Genomic DNA, 22,372 nt, shown 5'->3' on the forward strand with positions numbered 1-22,372 from the left:
GTACCCCAACAAACTGTTTTAAAATCTGAAAACAAGATTTTTTTTAATGACTTGTTTCGTCGGAAAGTGTCTTATTCTTTTGTAAGTTTCTGTTTATAACTGTAATATAATAAAGCCGAGGCAGGCCTTCTTGTGTCGTGTGTTTCGACAGATTTATTTTCGGAGGTGGCGTTTTATTCTGAAAGGTCTTACCGGATGTGGACTGACGTGTCGTTTGTGTGCGGACGGCGCTGGGAGGAAAAGGCGTAGCTAGTAAACACATCAGAGAAAGCCCAAAAACACTCAGCGAGCCAAACTATCCTGGAAACATCCATTCACTGAAGCCCGTCTTCTGTTCCCGGGAAGCCGTTGGTGTCCTCGGTCCCTTCCGTCACCGTCCGCGGTTGTCATAGCGACTGTCAGCGGCCATAAAAACAGGACCGTTGGGGCGTTAGCCAGCCAGCTAGCTCGCTAGCATAGCCACCCAGCCGTTGCAGAAACAGTCCGCAGCTAGCGTTAGCATTAGCATCAGACGGGGGAGAGATGATAGCGTTAATCAACAAACTGCTGGATTGGTTCAAGGCGCTGTTCTGGAAGGAGGAGATGGAGCTGACCCTGGTGGGGCTGCAGTATTCGGGGAAGACCACCTTCGTCAACGTGATAGCGGTGAGTCCGGGGCTAATGTAGCCGCTAAGGCCAGCTGTCAGTTAGCAGCTGGCAGCTAGCAGTTAGCATCTGTCAGCTAGCAGCTGGCAGCTTCCATTGTTGTCCTGCAGCGGTGAGGTCAGCACCGATGAGTCAATCCGCTTCTGATCGATCAGCTCCCGGCCGCAGACAGATGCTGAGCCGGGGTAAACATCTGGAGGCGGGGTGTCAGCTGATGCCACATTTGTATCCGCGGGTTTTCAGGCTGTTAATCAGACCCGGCGGCGGTTCCGGGCTGCTGTCAGGGCTGGGACATGTGGGTCCCCCCCCCCCCACCACCCCCTGACATCCTCCTAATCGGTGTTGGTCAAGTTACTTTTACTAGTTACTGCTCCCAAAAAGTAATTGAGTTAGTAACTCAGTTACCACATTGTAAAAGTAATTAGTTACTCAGCAAAGTAACTGGTGTTATTTTTTACGTTCTATAACATCTTTAACATCAAATATGTTTATATTAACTGATTGAATTCATTCAAGGTAAACACAAGAAATTTGTGCTAAAGGAAAAAAAAATAAAAAATTACCAGACTCGGTGAATATTTCCCTATACTCCCTATATAGAAGATATAAAAACACTAAGTACAGTAATTTAGAACATTCAGTATTTATTTGAACTCAATATATTGCAGCCTGCCATATGATGCATAGAAATAAATTAATAAATAAATTGTGACCCGTAAAATGGAGTGTTGTTTGTTTTCGAGTTGCTCCATCTCCTTCGCTGGGGCTCAGGCTAGCTGCCTTTGGGCTTCGGGTTGGGTTAGCTAGCTGCCTTTGGGCCTGGGCTTGGGTTAGCTAGCTGCATTTGGGCTTGGGGTTGGGTTAGCTAGCTGCCTTTGGGCTTGGGGTTGGGTTAGCTAGCTGCATTTGGGCTTGGGGTTGGGTTAGCTAGCTGCCTTTGGGCTTGGGGTTGGGTTAGCTAGCTGCCTTTGGGCTTGGGGTTGGGTTAGCTAGCTGCATTTGGGCTTGGGGTTGGGTTAGCTAGCTGCATTTGGGCTTGGGGTTGGGTTAGCTAGCTGCATTTGGGCTTGGGGTTGGGTTAGCTAGCTGCATTTGGGCTTGGGGTAGGGTTAGCTAGCTGCATTTGGGCTTGGGGTTGGGTTAGCAGCTGCCTTTGGGCTTGGGGTTGGGTTAGCTAGCTGCCTTTGGGCTTCGGGTTGGGTTAGCTAGCTGCCTTTGGGCCTGGGCTTGGGTTAGCTAGCTGCATTTGGGCTTGGGGTTGGGTTAGCTAGCTGCCTTTGGGCTTGGGGTTGGGTTAGCTAGCTGCATTTGGGCTTGGGGTTGGGTTAGCTAGCTGCATTTGGGCTTGGGGTTGGGTTAGCTAGCTGCATTTGGGCTTGGGGTTGGGTTAGCTAGCTGCCTTTGGGGTTGGGTTAGCTAGCTGCCTTTGCGCTTGGGGTTGGGTTAGCTAGCTGCCTTTGGGCTTGGGGTTGGGTTAGCTAGCTGCATTTGGGCTTGGGGTTGGGTTAGCTAGCTGCCTTTGGGCCTGGGGTTGGGTTAGCTAGCTGCCTTTGGGCCTGGGGTTGGGTTAGCTAGCTGCCTTTGGGCTTGGGGTTGGGTTAGCAGCTGCCTTTGGGCTTGGGGTTGGGTTAGCTAGCTGCCTTTGGGCTTGGGGTTGGGTTAGCTAGCTGCCTTTGGGCTTGGGGTTGGGTTAGCTAGCTGCATTTGGGCTTGGGGTTGGGTTAGCTAGCTGCCTTTGGGCTTGGGGTTGGGTTAGCAGCTGCAGAAGCAACAAGTGCTTCATATTCGCATGGGTTGATGTAAGGTGCTTCATTAGATTTGAGTTACTTGAGGCAGACGTGGATAAAGTTTTTTTCCCTGGGCATAGCGTGCATGTTACATACACATTCCTGCCTTTTATCGCCACGGGTGAGAAGTAGTGCCAGTAATTCCAGTTAGAGAACGCTACCTGTGAACTTCCCTGGCTCGTCGCCGCTGTCTTGTGTGTGTTTAGCGCGTGCAGTGAGACACCCAGCCAATCATCATCACATTTGCAACGGTGTCATCATCCCCACCCCCGCTCTCTCCAGGCAGCATGCAGCTGATGTGTAGCCGAAAGCCTACAACCAAAGTGTAGTAACGCGCCACTTTATATTCTCAGGAACGATAACGGCGTTGTAACGATGGGGAAAGTAATTAATTAGATTGCTCAGTTTCTGGAAAAATAACGCCGTTATACTTAAACGCCGTTACTCCCAACACTGCTCCTAATGTCATAAATGAGTTACTTTGCTGTGGTTTCCTCATCAAATCTGAGCTGCTGACATTTCTGCTGAGTTTACAGAGCAGCTTATTGATTTATTAGGGATGTGCAGAGTAGCATCTGCAGGAAATGTGTTCGTCCCAAAGTTAAAATGTCCGTTGGTTTGGACGAGCTGAAGGTTTGAAACACTTTAAAGCAGCAAACTAAAGTCTGAAGCTGCCCAACGTGTTTTTTTATGAGGCAGCAAAGGAAATGTTCCCAGTTGGTCCTCAGGAACAGTTCTCCAGCACAGCCTGAACCCTCTGAGACCAGCTTTCTGTCCTTTCTGTCCTTTCTGTCCTTTCTTTAAAGAGTCTTCAGGAACAGTTCCAGTGAATCATCTTCAAACATGAACATAAACCCAGAATCTGAGGCAGAACCAGAGTTAGTTCAGTTCTGAGCAGCTTTAAAGTGAATATCTGCAGATGTTTCCATGGTAACAGCTGCAGAGATTCACTGAAACATGTTCCAACATGAACATAAACCCAGAATCTGAGGCAGAAGCTGAGTTAGTTCAGTTCTGAGCAGCTTTAAAGTGAATATCTGCAGATGTTTCCATGGTAACAGCTGCAGAGATTCACTGAAACATGTTCCAACACGAACATAAACCCAGAATCTGAGGCAGAACCAGAGTTAGTTCAGTTCTGAGCAGCTTTAAAGTGAATATCTGCAGATGTTTCCATGGTAACAGCTGCAGAGATTCACTGAAACATGTTCCAACATGAACATAAACCCAGAATCTGAGGCAGAACCAGAGTTAGTTCAGTTCTGAGCAGCTTTAAAGTGAATATCTGCAGATGTTTCCATGGTAACAGCTGCAGAGATTCACTGAAACATGTTCCAACATGAACATAAACCCAGAATCTGAGGCAGAACCAGAGTTAGTTCAGTTCTGAGCAGCTTTAAAGTGAATATCTGCAGATGTTTCCATGGTAACAGCTGCAGAGAGTCACTGAAACATGTTCCAACATGAACATAAACCCAGAATCTGAGGCAGAACCAGAGTTAGTTCAGTTCTGAGCAGCTTTAAAGTGAATATCTGCAGATGTTTCCATGGTAACAGCTGCAGCTGATTCACTGAAACATGTTCCAACATGAACATAAACCCAGAATCTGAGGCAGAACCAGAGTTAGTTCAGTTCTGAGCAGCTTTAAAGTGAATATCTGCAGATGTTTCCATGGTAACAGCTGCAGAGATTCACTGAAACATGTTCCAACATGAACATAAACCCAGAATCTGAGTCAGAACCAGAGTTAGTTCAGTTCTGAGCAGCTTTAAAGTGAATATCTGCAGATGTTTCCATGGTAACAGCTGCAGAGATTCACTGAAACATGTTCCAACATGAACATAAACCCAGAATCTGAGTCAGAACCAGAGTTAGTTCAGTTCTGAGCAGCTTTAAAGTGAGTATCTGCAGATGTTTCCATGGTAACAGCTGGCTTCTTGACAGCCACCCTTCCATGGAGCCCATTTCTGATGAGGCTTGGGCCAACAGCAGATGGATCAGCTGAAGGTCCAGATGCATCTCTCAGCTCCTGTGTCAGGTCTTTGCTGGATGTTTTCCTCTTTCTTAAGGACATCACTTTCAGATCCTGTTCATCTGCTGCAGATAGTTCTTTAGGCCTGACACTTCTTCTTCTGTCCTCCACTTGTCCAGTTTCCTCGTAAAAATTAAGTGGAATTCAGACTCTTCGGCATCTGACCAACATTCATCTAAACATTATTGTTTTCTTATGAAAAACTCGGTGAAGAATCAATAAAAATGCACCCATTCCCGTCCCTAATCTCACTGAGAACATAGAGACTGAAGTGGTTGACGCCTAAAGAGGTAAACACAACCAGAAGTAACTTCTTACACATCAAAAACACTGAATTTAGGAAGTAAACAGGAACAAAAGAGGCTGCTGTTGTTCTGTTCTTCTGGTTCAAGAACCCAAACCACCTGGTTAGGTTTAGGCATTAAAAGTACCTGTTGAGGGCGAGGGAAAGATCGCTGTGAGCCCCTTTCACAGTATCACCGGATGTTTGGAATATATTTCCTCCATCGTGACCTCATCACCTTGTTGCTGCAGAAATCCTGTTTTCTGTCTGTCACACTGTGTTATCTTTGCTGTTTTTCACACATGCAGCTAAAGAAATGGGAACAAATCTTAATTCCAGTCTGAAACCCACAAAGAACTTCTAGATTATTAATTTCTGCTGGCATAAAGCAGTTTAATCAGTTTATTTATATTAATTGTTCCATAATTAGTCATTAGATTACGTCTTATATTCCTTTTTTAAGCTTTAAATTGAATCTTATTTACTTTTTCTTGATGTTGAATAACATATAATTCTTATTATTGTCTGTTTTTTTTTTTTTAATGCAAACTGAAACAGTTCCCCTGGAGAAGGACAGTTATTAGAACCGAATTCCAGGAGGACCGTTCTGAGAACGGCGTTTTTAGAACTGCTCTGTCCGATTGCGGCTAATGATCTGAAAGCCTCGCTGCTCGGCCCGGGTGGAACCAAAGCTGAAGACCTGAGGTCACCTCTGGCTCTGAAACACGTTCCTCTTTGTGGCAGATGTCATGGATTCAGCTGAAATCTGCAGCTGAACTTTGGGTTTCCTCCTGAAGCTTCCTGTGAGCGCGGCCACAGAGAGTGTGAAAGATATCAGAACCGGGGACGGGATGATGGGGAAATGCCTCGTGGTCCTGGGACCCAGGCAGCCCTGAAGGAAACCCTGTGGCACACCTCACTTTTACCCACTTTTAAGCCTCTTTTGGTTCCTAAAAGCGACCAATCCAGCGCCTCCTGCGGCAGACGGTGTCACATGATGCTCTGCGGGTTCACTTCCTGTCTCTGAAACAGGAACTACGGCCCGCCGGCCGGGGGGAGTTAAAGCTGTCAAACAGCAGGGCTCCTCCTCCTCCTGAGGGGAATCTAACGGCTCCGTCAGCTTAAATAAGACGGAGCAGACGGAGCAGACGGAGGCCCAGTCCTGGAGTTCATGGCCACAGATGACACTTTCAGAGTCTGACTGAGCCAGAATCTCTGTATAAATCTTTGGAACGAATCGGAGGCCTTTCTTTTCTTTTCTTTTCTTTTCTCCAGCAAACCATCCTTCGGTGTCGGGGACTGAAACTCGGAGGAGTTTCCTCTTTATTCGGCTCAAACTCTTTTCCTTCTGACTGACGTTTAACTCTCTGACGGCTCTGCTCGAGTTAAAAAGCTGCGCATGTGAAGCACATGACTTCCTGTCTCCTGGATGACCCCCCCCCCCCCCCTCCTGATTTAGCTGCTGTGGTTTCAGCTCTGAGCTGAGACTCAGACCCGCCTCTAACGGCTCCACATACGTGTTTATATTAGAGATTATTAGAGATGCACCGAGTTCCGGATTTTAAGGAGGTCTGACCTGCCAAAACCGTTTTTTTCCGATACCGATTTTCTATCTAAGAAATAATTCTAATCATATAATAGACACTATATTTGTTTGGCTTGAGTACCCTTCTCCCAGACAACATTTTGCTTATAAAACTGCAATTAAAACCACAATAACATATCATAACCCCCCTTTTCAAGAATAAAACACCACAAATAAGAAATAGAGTGAGAGTTTCAGCAGTGCCTCCTGAGCAGATTTATTTCCAACACTGACACAGTTTGTGTTTATGGCTTGAAACGCTCTCAAACCACTCTGGCAGAAAAGTACCGCCTTCTTGGTCATTTGTACCGTGGACTCAGGTGTTTCCTCAGATTTACGAAGCCTTTATCCTGTACTACGCTAAACGGCTGCTCGTCCAGTGCCATGAACGCCATTATTTTCCTTTCTCCGGCTAAACAAAAACAAAACTGAGGTAATCGTCTTTGGAGCCGAAGAGAAACGATCACAGGTCACCACAGAACTTCCATCTATACACTCAGAAACTACCAACCAGGCCAGAACTCTGGGTGAAGTGATGGACTCAGACCTAAACTTGGAAAAACACATTAAGGCAGTAACAAAGTCGGCCTACTATCACCTTAAGAATATATCCAAGGTTAAAGGGTCTGATGTCTCAGCAGGACCTGGAGAAACTGGTCTATGCATCCATCTTCAGTCGGCTTGATGACTGTAACAGCATCTTTACAGGTCGACCTAAAAACTGCAGCTCATTCAGAACTCTGCTGCTCGAGTCCTCACTGAGACCAGAGAGCTGGACCCCATCAGTCCAGCTCTGAGGTCTTTACACCGGCTGCCTGTCCATCAGAGGATAGACTTTAAAGTTCTGATGCTGCTCTATAAAGCTCTGAAAGGTCCAGGACCAGAATGCATCAGGGACCTCCTGACCCAGTATGAACCTTCCAGACCCCTCAGCTCATCTGGATCCGGTCTTCCATCAGTTCCCAGAGTCAGAACCAGACATGGAGGAGCTGCATTCAGCTTCTATGCTCCACATGTCTGGAACAAACTCCCAGAAAGCCTCAGATCAGCTGAAACACTCAGTGTGTTTAAGGTGCACCTATTTTCAGCTGCGTTTGGATAAAGCTCAAAACTTAATCACATTTTAACTCCTGATTTTATCTATTGTTCTTCTTTCTTTCTTTTTGTTTAAAATTTAAATCGTGCTTTGTATTTCTACTGTTTTAATGTCTCTGTAAAGCACTTTGAATCGCCCTGTAGTTGAGTTGTGCTGCGCAGATAAACTGGCCTGGCCTAGTGGTGGTGTTGATGTGGAACACAGCAGCCACGGTGGAGGGTTGTTGTGGTTACTCTGCTGCCTCCCTCCTCTTAGCGCCGGCGTCCTCCTTATATCTGCTAAACAAACCTAGGTGCTTCTTTTCCAAGTGGCGTATTAAAGGGACAGTTCGCCTCTTTAAAGGGACAGTTCTCCTCTTTAAAGGGATAGTTCGCCTCTTTAAAGGGATAGTTCGCCTCTTTTGACATGAAGCTGTGTAACATCCCATATCAGCAACATCATTTCTGAACATCTTCTTACCCCCTGCTGCGTCCTGTGAGCAGAGTTCCAGCCTCGTTTTGGTGTTGATGAAGGTAGTCCGGCTAGTTGGCTGGGGTTTAAAAAATAAAGCCTTTTGCTTCTCAGAACAATATGCGTTCAACAGAGTAATACATTTGCATCACAAAATGGTTCTCCAGGAAAAAGTCAGACCTCACAATCTCTTGGCCCTATTTTCTCTCCCTTCGTATCACTGCCTGCTGTGCAGACCGAGCAGCAAACAGCGTAACAGGCGCGTCTGTCGGCTGTCTTAAGAGTCTGTAGGGACGACTGCAGCCCTGCTAACTAAAATTTCGAATCTTAAATTAATCACGTGATTTCCCTGATTAATCACGATTAATCGCATTTGTACGCAGAATCCAAAAATGAATCCAAAAGTAGCGTATAGCTTTTAGCATTTAGCATTTATTTTAAATGTGCTGCCATATGAATGAAAGTGCCATAACATTTGTTGTGCAAACACACTTTTAACATCAGCATCTTTCTGTAGTTTTTATGTAGAAGCCTCGCTCCACTGTCTGTTTCCTTGAATGACTTGCTGCTATCAGTTGTGTGTTTTGCCTTTAAGTGATATTTTAGACTGGAACTACTACGCTGAGAAGACAATTCAACTTGGCAGAGTTTACAGATGACTTTGGTTCTCCTTTCCTTCCTTTTCATTTCATTTCCTTTCCTTTAAAAAAAAATTTATTTTGAAATACGTGCTTTTATGTTGTAACCAGTAAAACAGGAAGTAGCGCCGGTTAGCTCCGTGAGCTTCACACATGTAGCGGTGATGTTAGCTGCTAGTTTATCTTTATTTTATTCCTCCATGCTTCGGGGTGTTTGCTGTAACTGTGTGAATGTGATGCATTCAGCAGACTTTTACAATAATAAAACCTGCATTAATGCGCCATAAAATATTTATCGGTGTTAAATAATTAACAAGTTAACGCGATAATAACTCGCCCAGCCCGAGTTTATATCAGCCCGGACCACTGATGTTTGTGTTTCTCTGTGTTTCAGTCCGGCCAGTTCAGTGAAGACATGATTCCTACGGTGGGATTCAACATGAGGAAGATCACAAAAGGCAACGTCACCATCAAGGTCTGTAGTTCCATTCCTTCTTTCAAATTCTTCATCCGTCACAAAGAAATGACAAAGAAAGTCGACCTTCTGGTCCCAAAACTCAGTAAATCCAACCTAACATGATGACATCACCCCAAGGTCAGAAACCCAAGAGCTACATCTCAGACTCTGCGGGCCTCAGTTAGCATGTTAAAGGTTAAAGGTCACCCCAAGGTCAGAAACCCAAGAGCTACATCTCAGACTCTGCGGGCCTCAATCAGCATGTTAAAGGTTAAAGGTCACCCCAAGGTCAGAAACCCAAGAGCTACATCTCAGACTCTGCAGGCCTCAGTTAGCATGTTAAAGGTTAAAGGTCACCCCAAGGTCAGAAACCCAAAGAGCTACATCTCAGACTCTGCAGGCCTCAGTCAGCATGTTAAAGGTTAAAGGTCACCCCAATGTCAGAAACCCAAGAGCTACATCTCAGACTCTGCGGGCCTCAGGGATCAGGGGTTCACTTAGTTTCTCACTGTTGGATTTACTGAGTTTTAACACCTGAGGAACAGATGTTCTGATATTATGAAACGGCTTAATAAATACAGAATGCTCCTTTATTTCAGCTGTGGGACATCGGTGGTCAGCCTCGCTTCAGGAGCATGTGGGAGCGTTACTGTCGAGGAGTCAGCGCCATCGTGTAAGTTCTGCCGTCCTGAGCCGCAGTTATTGATCTCTGAGCCGCAGTTATTGATCTCTGAGCCGCAGTTATTGATCTCTGAGCCGCAGTTATTGATCTCTGAGCCGCAGTTATTGATCTCTGATCACAGTTATTGATCTCTGATCACAGTTATTGATCTCTGATCACAGTTATTGATCTCTGAGCCGCAGTTATTGATCTCTGATCGCAGTTATTGATCTCTGAGCCGCAGTTATTGATCTCTGATCGCAGTTATTGATCTCTGAGCCGCAGTTATTGATCTCTGAGCCGCAGTTATTGATCTCTGATCACAGTTATTGATCTCTGATCACAGTTATTGATCTCTGATCCGCAGTTATTGATCTCTGATCACAGTTATTGATCTCTGAGCCGCAGTTATTGATCTCTGATCGCAGTTATTGATCTCTGATCACAGTTATTGATCTCTGAGCCGCAGTTATTGATCTCTGATCGCAGTTATTGATCTCTGATCACAGTTATTGATCTCTGATCCGCAGTTATTGATCTCTGATCACAGTTATTGATCTCTGATCGCAGTTATTGATCTCTGAGCCACAGTTATTGATCTCTGAGCCGCAGTTATTGATCTCTGATCGCAGTTATTGATCTCTGATCGCAGTTATTGATCTCTGATCGCAGTTATTGATCTCTGATCCGCAGTTATTGATCTCTGATCACAGTTATTGATCTCTGATCGCAGTTATTGATCTCTGAGCCGCAGTTATTGATCTCTGATCACAGTTATTGATCTCTGATCCGAGTTATTGATCTCTGATCCGCAGTTATTGATCTCTGATCCACAGTTATTGATCTCTGAGCCGCAGTTATTGATCTCTGATCCGCAGTTATTGATCTCTGAGCCGCAGTTATTGATCTCTGATCAGTTATTGATTTCTGATCGCAGTTATTGATCTCTGATCACAGTTATTGATCTCTGATCCGCAGTTATTGATCTCTGATCACAGTTATTGATCTCTGAGCCGCAGTTATTGATCTCTGATCACAGTTATTGATCTCTGAGCCGCAGTTATTTATCTCTGATCGCAGTTATTGAGCTCTGATCACAGTTATTGATCTCTGATCACAGTTATTGATCTCTGATCAGAGCTCCTGAACTAACCGTCTCCTCCCTGCAGCTACATGGTGGACGCAGCAGATCCAGAGAAGATCGAAGCCTCCAAGAACGAGCTGCACAACCTGCTGGACAAACCGCAGCTGCAGGGGATTCCTGTAAGAGCACCGACCCGACAGAACCGACCTAACGGAACCGACCCGACAGAACTCTTTATATTTGTTGTTATATTGTTGCTAAACTGTAATCCAGAATAGAACGAGAACCAGCCTGACAGAACCGACCTGACAGAACCAACCAGACAGAACCGACCTGACAGAACTCTTATATTTGTTGTTATATTGTTGCTAAACTGTAATCCAGAATAGAACGAGAACCAGCCTGACAGAACCGACCTGACAGAATCAACCAGACAGAACTCTTATATTTGTTGTTATATTGTTGCTAAACTGTGATCCAGAACAGAACCAGAACCGAGTGAAAGGGAAACAGAGCTGACGTCTGAACTCTGTGTCCACAGGTTCTGGTTCTGGGGAATAAGAGGGACCTGCAGGGCGCTCTGGATGAGAAGGAGCTCATAGAGAGGATGTGAGTCCACACCAACACACACCTGGGGGGGGGGGGTTTCTGGTGCTGGTACTCAGACAGGTTTAAGGTGCTGTTAATCTACTGTAACGATTCATATTAGCCTACTGTAATGATTCATGTTAGCCTACGGTAACGATTCACGTTAGCCTACGGTAACGATTCACATTAGGCTACTGTAACGATTCACGTTAGCCTATGGTAACGATTCACGTTAGCCTATGGTAACGATTCATATTAATCTACGGTAACGATTCACGTTAGCCTACGTTAACGATTCACGTTAGCCTACGGTAATGATTCACGTTAGCCTACGGTAATGAATCATATTAAGCTACTGTAATGATTCACGTTAGCCTACGTTAACGATTCACGTTAGCCTACGGTAACGATTCACGTTAGCCTACGGTAATGAATCATATTAAGCTACTGTAACGATTCACGTGAGCCAACGGTAACGATTCATATTAATCTACGGTAACGATTCACGTTAGCCTACGTTAACGATTCACGTTAGCCTACGGTAATGATTCACGTTAGCCTACGGTAATGAATCATATTAAGCTACTGTAACGATTCACGTTAGCCTACGTTAACGATTCACGTTAGCCTACGGTAACGATTCACGTTAGCCTACGGTAATGAATCATATTAAGCTACTGTAACGATTCACGTGAGCCTACGTTAACGATTCACGTTAGCCTACGTTAACGATTCACGTTAGCCTACGGTAATGAATCATATTAAGCTACTGTAACGATTCACGTGAGCCTACTGTAACGATTCATGTTAGCCTACGGTAACGATTCACGTGAGCCTACGTAATGAATCATATTAATCAGCTGGACCAGAAAAGAACCGGTTCTAAACCATTTTTAGGGTGGTTGAAACAGAAACACCTAGTTCTAAGTTAGCTTCTGGCTCTGAAGCAGCCCGGGAGCACTTTGCTGGAGGTCTTCATTCACCTCGTGTTTGCCGTGTTTGTCATCAGGAACCTGTCGGCCATCCAGGACCGAGAGATCTGCTGCTACTCCATCTCCTGCAAGGAGAAAGACAACATCGGTACGTCTGACACACACACAGAGAAGAAGAAGAAGAGATAGTTTACTTTACCTCCATATGCTGGGACAACCCAACTCCTGCTGCTTCACTGGCTGTGTTCCAAACCGCATACTTTTCCTACTTCTCCTACTACTCATTCTAACTTTCTGAGTAAGTATGCGAGTTTGAGTAAGCAGAAGTTCCCGGATGCATACTAGATTCTCCTAAATGTTGGGTATGCATCATGAGGTTACTACTCATACTCAAACTACCCAAGATGCAACGTAACGTGACGTCGCCGATCGTCATTTCCTGTCAAAACGGCAGTTTCAAGCTAGCTACAACGAGGGTAGGTTCACTTCCTGTTTTCAAAACAAAAGCACCAATTGTATGGTAATGGCTTTCCCTATGATAAAAGGCAACGGGTATTTTAACAAAATGGTAAACAGCCGGTATTTTGTCAGGTTTTCAACACGTTGGGGATCTAAACGACTACTTTCTCGCCTGAAAATGTTTCAAATGTTGCTAAAGTTTACAGAGTTTAGAGCTTAAAGACATGGTAGGTAATCCTGTTCAGAAACACATTTTGTAATACTGGGTGAAATGGTCCGTCTATCCTGGGAGAAATCTATACAAGATGTATTTAGAAAAAGGGACGAAAATAATCAGACCTCTGTGGCAGCTGCAGGACTGAGAAAAAGCTGACCAATCCGAGATCAGCGTCCCGCTGATCTCGGATTGGTCGCCTACAAAAAACCAATCAGATGCCTCTGCTTTCTGCCTACGCCCCCCTCTGCCGGCTCCCTGCTCCATGTGCGCATGCGGTTCTACCGGCTTTGGATGAAGCACTGACGGAATGGGGAGGGGGGGGTGGAGCTTAGAGGAGGGGACACTTTCGAATCTTGCTAGCTCTCTTGCTAGCTCTTTAGGATTACCTACCATAGCTTTAAGGGAAATCAGCTTCAGGCCGGCTGATTTCGGCTCGGGCAGGAGCCAAATGCATTGTGGGTAAACGCTCTGCATTCTGTCTGATCGATCAGTATGTGGTTTCGAACTCAGCCATTGTTTCCTACAGATGAACCAGCAGAAGAAGAACTTAATGTGTGTTTCATTGGTGGATTCATTCAGAATAATTAGTGAATTTATTCCTTGGTGTTGAATGTTTGAGAAGAACACATTCAGTCGGTTTGCTTTGGATCTTTATGTAGCTTCTCAGTCCTTCAGCTCAGGGCATCCTCAGAGCTTCAGTCATTCTGAAGAAGCCTCAGATCAGAGGCAGTGGAAGTACTCCAGCTGACCTGACTCAGCTCTGAGGGTAACTTTGGACCTTTGCTGACTCTGCTGCTGACTCAGCGGCTGTGTTAAAGCGGCGGTCATGTGACACCGTTGATGATTCAAAGCATTATACCAGACGATGACCTCACGGTACCTATAAAGCCTCCTGATAGTCCCATATCAATCCAAAATGATTCCCACAGACTCTCCTATAAGTTTAAAGGTGTAAAAAACAGGGTTCTTAACTTGTGATTGACAGCTCTCTAAGCCTATCAGAGCTTTGTGTGGTGTGCACGGGCTTCATGTCCCTCCTCTGAGCAGCTGGAAATGAGCGTGGAGGACAACATGTCTGCAGTGGGTTCAAACAGTAACTCGGTGTCAGGTTTCATAATTTCTAACACAGCTCGGTTTACTTCGGTCACGCTGTTGATTGGCGTGAAGAGAAAACGGAAGTCTTTTTATCTTCATCTGATCTCTTTGAATCAGCATGACCAGCATATCTGAGAACCAGCATATCTGAGAACCAGCATATCTGAGAACCAGCATATCTGAGAACCAGCATATCTGAGAACCATTATAACTGAGAACCAGCATATCTGAGAACCATTATAACTGAGAACCAGCATATCTGAGAACCAGCATATCTGAGAACCAGCATATCTGAGAACCAGCATATCTGAGAACCATTATATCTGAGAACCAGCATATCTGAGAACCAGCATATCTGAGAACCAGCATATCTGAGAACCAGCATATCTGAGAACCAGCATATCTGAGAACCAGCATAACTGAGAACCAGCATATCTGAGAACCAGCATATCTGAGAACCATTATAACTGAGAACCAGCATATCTGAGAACCAGCATATCTGAGAACCAGCATATCTGAGAACCAGCATATCTGAGAACCATTATAACTGAGAACCAGCATATCTGAGAACCAGCATATCTGAGAACCAGCATATCTGAGAACCAGCATATCTGAGAACCAGCATATCTGAGAACCATTATAACTGAGAACCAGCATATCTGAGAACCAGCATATCTGAGAACCAGCATATCTGAGAACCATTATAACTGAGAACCAGCATATCTGAGAACCATTATAACTGAGAACCAGCATATCTGGGAACCAGCATAACTGAGAACCAGCATAACTGAGAACCATTATAACTGAGAACCATTATAACTGAGAACCAGCATATCTGAGAACCACCATATCTGAGAACCAGCATAACTGAGAACCAGCATATCTGGGAACCAGCATAACTGAGAACCAGCATATCTGAGAACCAGCATAACTGAGAACCAGCATATCTGAGAACCAGCATAACTGAGAACCAGCATAACTGAGAACCAGCATAACTGAGAACCAGCATATCTGAGAACCAGCATAACTGAGAACCAGCATAACTGAGAACCAGCATAACTGAGAACCAGCATATCTGAGAACCAGCATAACTGAGAACCAGCATAACTGAGAACCAGCATATCTGAGAACCATTATAACTGAGAACCAGCATATCTGAGAACCATTATAACTGAGAACCAGCATAACTGAGAACCAGCATAACTGAGAACCAGCATATCTGAGAACCAGCATAACTGAGAACCAGCATATCTGAGAACCAGCATATCTGAGAACCAGCATAACTGAGAACCAGCATATCTGAGAACCAGCATAACTGAGAACCAGCATAACTGAGAACCAGCATATCTGAGAACCATTATAACTGAGAACCAGCATATCTGAGAACCATTATAACTGAGAACCATTATAACTGAGAACCAGCATATCTGAGAACCAGAATATCTGAGAACCAGCATAACTGAGAACCAGCATAACTGAGAACCAGCATATCTGAGAACCAGCATATCTGAGAACCATTATAACTGAGAACCAGCATATCTGAGAACCAGCATAACTGAGAACCAGCATAACTGAGAACCAGCATATCTGAGAACCAGCATAACTGAGAACCAGCATAACTGAGAATCAGCATATCTGAGAACCAGCATAACTGAGAACCAGCATATCTGAGAACCATTATAACTGAGAACCAGCATATCTGAGAACCAGCATATCTGAGAACCAGCATAACTGAGAACCAGCATAACTGAGAACCAGCATAACTGAGAACCAGCATATCTGAGAACCATTATAACTGAGAACCAGCATATCTGAGAACCAGCATATCTGAGAACCAGCATAACTGAGAACCAGCATATCTGAGAACCAGCATAACTGAGAACCAGCATAACTGAGAACCAGCATAACTGAGAACCAGCATATCTGAGAACCAGCATAACTGAGAACCAGCATAACTGAGAACCAGCATAACTGAGAACCAGCATAACTGAGAACCAGCATATCTGAGAACCAGCATATCTGAGAACCAGCATAACTGAGAACCAGCATATCTGAGAACCAGCATAACTGAGAACCAGCATAACTGAGAACCAGCATATCTGAGAACCAGCATAACTGAGAACCAGCATAACTGAGAACCAGCATAACTGAGAACCAGCATATCTGAGAACCAGCATAACTGAGAACCAGCATATCTGAGAACCAGCATAACTGAGAACCAGCATAACTGAGAACCAGCATAACTGAGAACCAGCATAACTGAGAACCAGCATATCTGAGAACCATTATAACTGAGAACCAGCATATCTGAGAACCAGCATAACTGAGAACCAGCATAACTGAGAACCAGCATATCTGAGAACCAGCATAACTGAGAACCAGCATAACTGAGAACCAGCATATCTGAGAACCAGCATAACTGAGAACCAGCATAACTGAGAATCAGCATATCTGAGAACCAGCATATCTGAGAACCAGCATAACTGAGAACCATTATAACTGAGAACCAGCATATCTGAGAACCAGCATATCTGAGAACCATTATAACTGAGAACCAGCATATCTGAGAACCAGCATAACTGAGAACCATTATAACTGAGAACCAGCATATCTGAGAACCAGCATATCTGAGAACCATTATAACTGAGAACCAGCATATCTGAGAACCAGCATAACTGAGAACCAGCATATCTGAGAACCAGCATATCTGAGAACCATTATAACTGAGAACCAGCATATCTGAGAACCAGCATAACTGAGAACCAGCATAACTGAGAACCAGCATAACTGAGAACCAGCATAACTGAGAACCAGCATAACTGAGAACCATTATAACTGAGAACCAGCATATCTGAGAACCAGCATATCTGAGAACCATTATAACTGAGAACCAGCATATCTGAGAACCATTATAACTGAGAACCATTATAACTGAGAACCAGCATATCTGAGAACCAGCATATCTGAGAACCAGCATATCTGAGAACCATTATAACTGAGAACCAGCATATCTGAGAACCATTATAACTGAGAACCATTATAACTGAGAACCAGCATAACTGAGAACCAGCACAACTGAGAACCAGCATATCTGAGAACCATTATAACTGAGAACCAGCATATCTGAGAACCATTATAACTGAGAACCAGCATATCTGAGAACCAGCACAACTGAGAACCAGCATATCTGAGAACCATTATAACTGAGAACCAGCATATCTGAGAACCATTATAACTGAGAACCATTATAACTGAGAACCACCATATCTGAGAACCAGCACAACTGAGAACCAGCATATCTGAGAACCATTATAACTGAGAACCAGCATATCTGAGAACCATTATAACTGAGAACCAGCATATCTGAGAACCAGCACAACTGAGAACCAGCATATCTGAGAACCATTATAACTGAGAACCAGCATATCTGAGAACCATTATAACTGAGAACCAGCATAACTGAGAACCAGCATATCTGAGAACCAGCATATCTGAGAACCAGCATAACTGAGAACCAGCATATCTGAGAACCAGCATAACTGAGAACCATTATAACTGAGAACCAGCATATCTGAGAACCAGCATATCTGAGAACCAGCATATCTGAGAACCAGCATAACTGAGAACCAGCATAACTGAGAATCAGCATATCTGAGAACCAGCATAACTGAGAACCAGCATATCTGAGAACCATTATAACTGAGAACCAGCATATCTGAGAACCAGCATAACTGAGAACCATTATAACTGAGAACCAGCATATCTGAGAACCAGCATATCTGAGAACCATTATAACTGAGAACCAGCATATCTGAGAACCAGCATAACTGAGAACCAGCATATCTGAGAACCAGCATATCTGAGAACCATTATAACTGAGAACCAGCATATCTGAGAACCAGCATAACTGAGAACCAGCATAACTGAGAACCAGCATATCTGAGAACCAGCATAACTGAGAACCATTATAACTGAGAACCAGCATATCTGAGAACCAGCATATCTGAGAACCATTATAACTGAGAACCATTATAACTGAGAACCAGCATATCTGAGAACCAGCACAACTGAGAACCAGCATATCTGAGAACCATTATAACTGAGAACCAGCATATCTGAGAACCATTATAACTGAGAACCAGCATAACTGAGAACCAGCATATCTGAGAACCAGCATATCTGAGAACCAGCATAACTGAGAACCAGCATATCTGAGAACCAGCATATCTGAGAACCAGCATATCTGAGAACCAGCATATCTGAGAACCATTATAACTGAGAACCAGCATATCTGAGAACCAGCATAACTGAAAACCATTATAACTGAGAACCAGCATATCTGAGAACCATTATAACTGAGAACCAGCATATCTGAGAACCATTATAACTGAGAACCAGCATATCTGAGAACCAGCATAACTGAAAACCATTATAACTGAGAACCAGCATATCTGAGAACCATTATAACTGAGAACCAGCATATCTGAGAACCAGCATAACTGAAAACCATTATAACTGAGAACCAGCATATCTGAGAACCAGCACAACTGAGAACCAGCATATCTGAGAACCATTATAACTGAGAACCAGCATATCTGAGAACCATTATAACTGAGAACCAGCATAACTGAGAACCAGCATATCTGAGAACCAGCATAACTGAGAACCAGCATATCTGAGAACCAGCATAACTGAGAACCAGCATAACTGAGAACCAGCATATCTGAGAACCAGCATAACTGAAAACCATTATAACTGAGAACCAGCATAACTGAGAATCAGCATATCTGAGAACCAGCATAACTGAGAACCAGCATAACTGAGAACCAGCATATCTGAGAACCAGCATAACTGAAAACCATTATAACTGAGAACCAGCATAACTGAGAACCAGCATATCTGAGAACCAGCATATCTGAGAACCAGCATATCTGTTCGGGGGTCTGACCCTGATTCATGTTTCCATTCGGTCGGCTGGTGAATGGAACCCTGGTTAATGTTGGTGAGCCCTGGTTAAGGCCAATGAAAATAAATGATGGCTGCGATCTGTGTCCCTCTGAAAACACCAGAAGAAGAATCAAAGGCCCACAGGCTCTGATCTGAACCAGAACCTGGTCTGTTGAAAAGGGGAATGAACTTTTAGCTGAGTCACACTGAAGGCCGGTGACTCGTCAGTTTCTCTGTGAACACACTTCCTGTTTCCCTGTGAATACACTTCCTGTTTCTCTGACCTCACTTCCTGTTTCCCTGTGAATACACTTCCTGTTTCTCTGACCTCACTTCCTGTTTCTCTGACCTCACTTCCTGTTTCTCCGCAGACATCACCCTCCAGTGGTTGATCCAACACTCCAAGACCAAGAGGAGCTCTTGAGGAATGATGCGACCCACACAGAACAGGCCAAGCCCACCAACCCGCCCCAGCCTCTCCTCCTGCCCCGACCTCCCATTGTTACACCCCCCCCCCCCCCGCTGTAGATGCACTGATACCTCTGAGTCTGTGTTGAAGGCCGACACTCGAGCAGGTCCAACCTGTTATAAACCGGATCAAACCGGTTTCAGCACATTTAACCTCCAACTGTTCAACAACATGAACGATGTTTAAATTCTGACCCGAGGACGATGGTTCACTACAGATTTTAATCATTTACACCTTAGCAGAACTACAAAGACACGCAGAGGAAGAAGCGTCGCCTCGGGCGGAGTTTAAATCCTCCTTTTAACGTCCGTGAATCACGGCGGCCCGGGTGAGATTTCATCCTACAGAAGTCCGACCAGACTTTTAAACACGGTCTCTATCGCCTGCTCGCCGTCTTCCATCAGTCCGCTGCTGGTCCGCTGCTGGTCCGATCCGATTGGCTGCGATCCGCAGCTTCCCGTTCGCCCGTGTTCCTCCGGCAGCTTCCCAGTCGGCTGTTTTCAGCCTGTGAAATAAACTCGTGCAATATGTTAAAGGTGGAGGAACACGGGTGGAGCCGGGCTTTACTGTCCCGGGAAGGAAACTCCTAGGATCGACTCGGATCTAAATTCAGGAGGCAGTCGGCGGTGCGATTGGCCGGTTAATCTGCGGTTAATCTGCGGTTAATCGGCAGTTAATCTGCGGTTAATCTGCGGTTAATCTGCAGTTAATCTGCGGTTAATCGGCAGTTAATCTGCGGTTAATCGGCGGTTAATCTGCGGTTAATCGGCGGTTAATCTGCGGTTAATCTGCGGTTAATCAGCAGTTAATCGGCGGTTAATCGGCGGTTAATCGGCGGTTAATCGGCGGTTAATCGGCGGTTAATCAGCAGTTAATCTGCGGTTAATCGGCGGTTAATCTGCGGTTAATCTGCGGTTAATCTGCGGTTAATCGGCGGTTAATCGGCGGTTAATCGGCGGTTAATCGGCGGTTAATCGGCGGTTAATCAGCGGTTAATCTGCGGTTAATCGGCGGTTAATCGGCGGTTAATCGGCGGTTAATCTGCGGTTAATCTGCGGTTAATCTGCGGTTATTCGGCAGTTAATCTGTGGTTAATCGGCAGTTAATCTGCGGTTAATCTGCGGTTAATCGGCAGTCAATCTGCGGTTAATCAGCGGTTAATCTGCGGTTAATCTGCGGTTAATCGGCAGTTAATCTGCGGTTAATCGGCAGTTAATCTGCGGTTAATCTGCGGTTAATCTGCGGTTAATCTGCGGTTAATCTGCGGTTAATCGGCAGTTAATCTGCAGTTAATCGGCAGTTTAATCTGCGGTTAATCGGCAGTTAATCGGCAGTTAATCGGCGCTGCGATTGGCCGGTTAGACTCCTGACTGTCGGCGTGTGGCGCCGCAGCACAACTGGCGGTATCAGAACTGGCCGTATCAGAACTGGCGGTATCAGATCTGGCGGTATCAGAACTGGCCGTATCAGAACTCACCGTATCAGAACTGGCCGTATCAGAACTGGCCGTATCAGATCTGGCCGTATCAGAACTGGCCGTATCAGAACTGGCCGTATCAGAACTGGCCGTATCAGAACTGGCCGTATCAGAACTGGCCGTATCAGAACTGGCCGTATCAGAACTCGCCGTATCAGAACTGGCCGTATCAGAACTCGCGGTATCGGTGCATCTGTCCACGCAGCGGGCGCCAGGATCCGAACCCGGTTCAGTTTCTGTCCTCGTGTTGCATCATCAGACGGTCGGCCGGCGCCCGCTGCGTGGACGCGCTCTCTGAAGCTTTCCCATGATCCTCCTCTCCCCCGGAACCTCCCACCGTTACCATGGTTTCTTCCTCCATCATTTCACATTTTTATCATCCTGAGAATCTCCTCTTCCTCCTTCCTGCTCGTCCTCTTCTGTATTCCTTCTCTTCTTCCTCTCTTTTCTTGATTTTGGATGTTCTCCTCCCCCGTCGCCAAGCCCCGCCCCCTCGCTGCCGAGCGAGGGATTAAACAACCTTTTTATTGCACTGTTGATTTTGGTTTTGTAAGATATTAATAATGAGAATAATGTTAATAATCTTCTTATTGTGACATAACCCGATGAGGAAGCGGTACTTTAACTGGAGAAGGACAAAAGTTATTGTTTATGTTCATATCTCTGTAATAAGCTTTTTATTCTTATTTGTTTTGTATTATTATTTTTTATTGTTGTTTTCTGCTCTGAACTGTCTGCTGATTGGACCGGGAGTGTCATGTGATCTCATGCAGCGTCTACATCATGTCGGACTAAACAAAGTGTTGTAATCACATATTAAATTTTTAATTTAAAATCAGCCGATTTTAAAGGTTTTTGTGCCGTTTTCATGATTCACGACGAGTTTGAGGGAAAAAGATTTAATAATTATTATAAAAATAAATTCTTTATTCGTCCACGTCCTGTTTATAAAAAGTGTAACTGCATCGTAAATGTGGAAGTTTGTGGCTGGAAATTAAAAATAATTCAATCAGACCAACTTGTAACATTTTGTGCAGATGATGGAAAAACAAATTAAAACTTTAATCTAGAAGTTTAATAAAGTTAAAGGAAAAAAAGATGTAGAACTAATTTTTATGTTTTTAAATTCTAAAAAGAGGACTTTTACTTTTAAACCATTAAAAGTTTTTACATTTTTAGAATAGAGTCGGTAAGTAAGCTTTATTTGTACACAGAGCAGGGTCACAAAGCGTTTCACAGTTACAACAGAAACACACAGTTAGGAAGTTAAAAGGCAACTCAGCAAAAAGCTGAACCAATAAATAGGTCTTAAGTTGCCTTTTGAAGGCGTCAACAGACTCCATCGAACGCAGAGAGGAAGATGGTTCCAAAGCCTGGGAGCATCGGCTCCTTGTTCAGACATGAAAACAAACTATTACAATAGTCTAGACGCCAAGACACAAATGCAGAATGATCGGCTCCAAATCATT

At 44.5% G+C, this 22,372-nt stretch overlaps 1 protein-coding gene across 1 annotated transcript; it reads left to right on the forward strand.

The window, feature by feature from the left end:
* Positions 1–205: 205 nt before the first annotated feature.
* On the forward strand, positions 206–21,917 carry LOC142390469 (ADP-ribosylation factor-like protein 8A). The gene is made up of 7 exons (XM_075475916.1): positions 206–645; positions 8,912–8,992; positions 9,574–9,647; positions 10,805–10,898; positions 11,261–11,328; positions 12,317–12,387; positions 19,329–21,917. Exons 1-7 carry the CDS (start codon positions 523–525, stop codon positions 19,379–19,381), a joined length of 564 nt encoding a protein of 187 aa, XP_075332031.1. The 5' UTR covers positions 206–522; the 3' UTR covers positions 19,382–21,917.
* Positions 21,918–22,372: the final 455 nt, after the last annotated feature.

Source organism: Odontesthes bonariensis, chromosome 10, assembly GCF_027942865.1.
Source record: "Odontesthes bonariensis isolate fOdoBon6 chromosome 10, fOdoBon6.hap1, whole genome shotgun sequence".
In the NCBI taxonomy this organism is placed as follows: Eukaryota; Metazoa; Chordata; class Actinopteri; order Atheriniformes; family Atherinopsidae; genus Odontesthes; species Odontesthes bonariensis.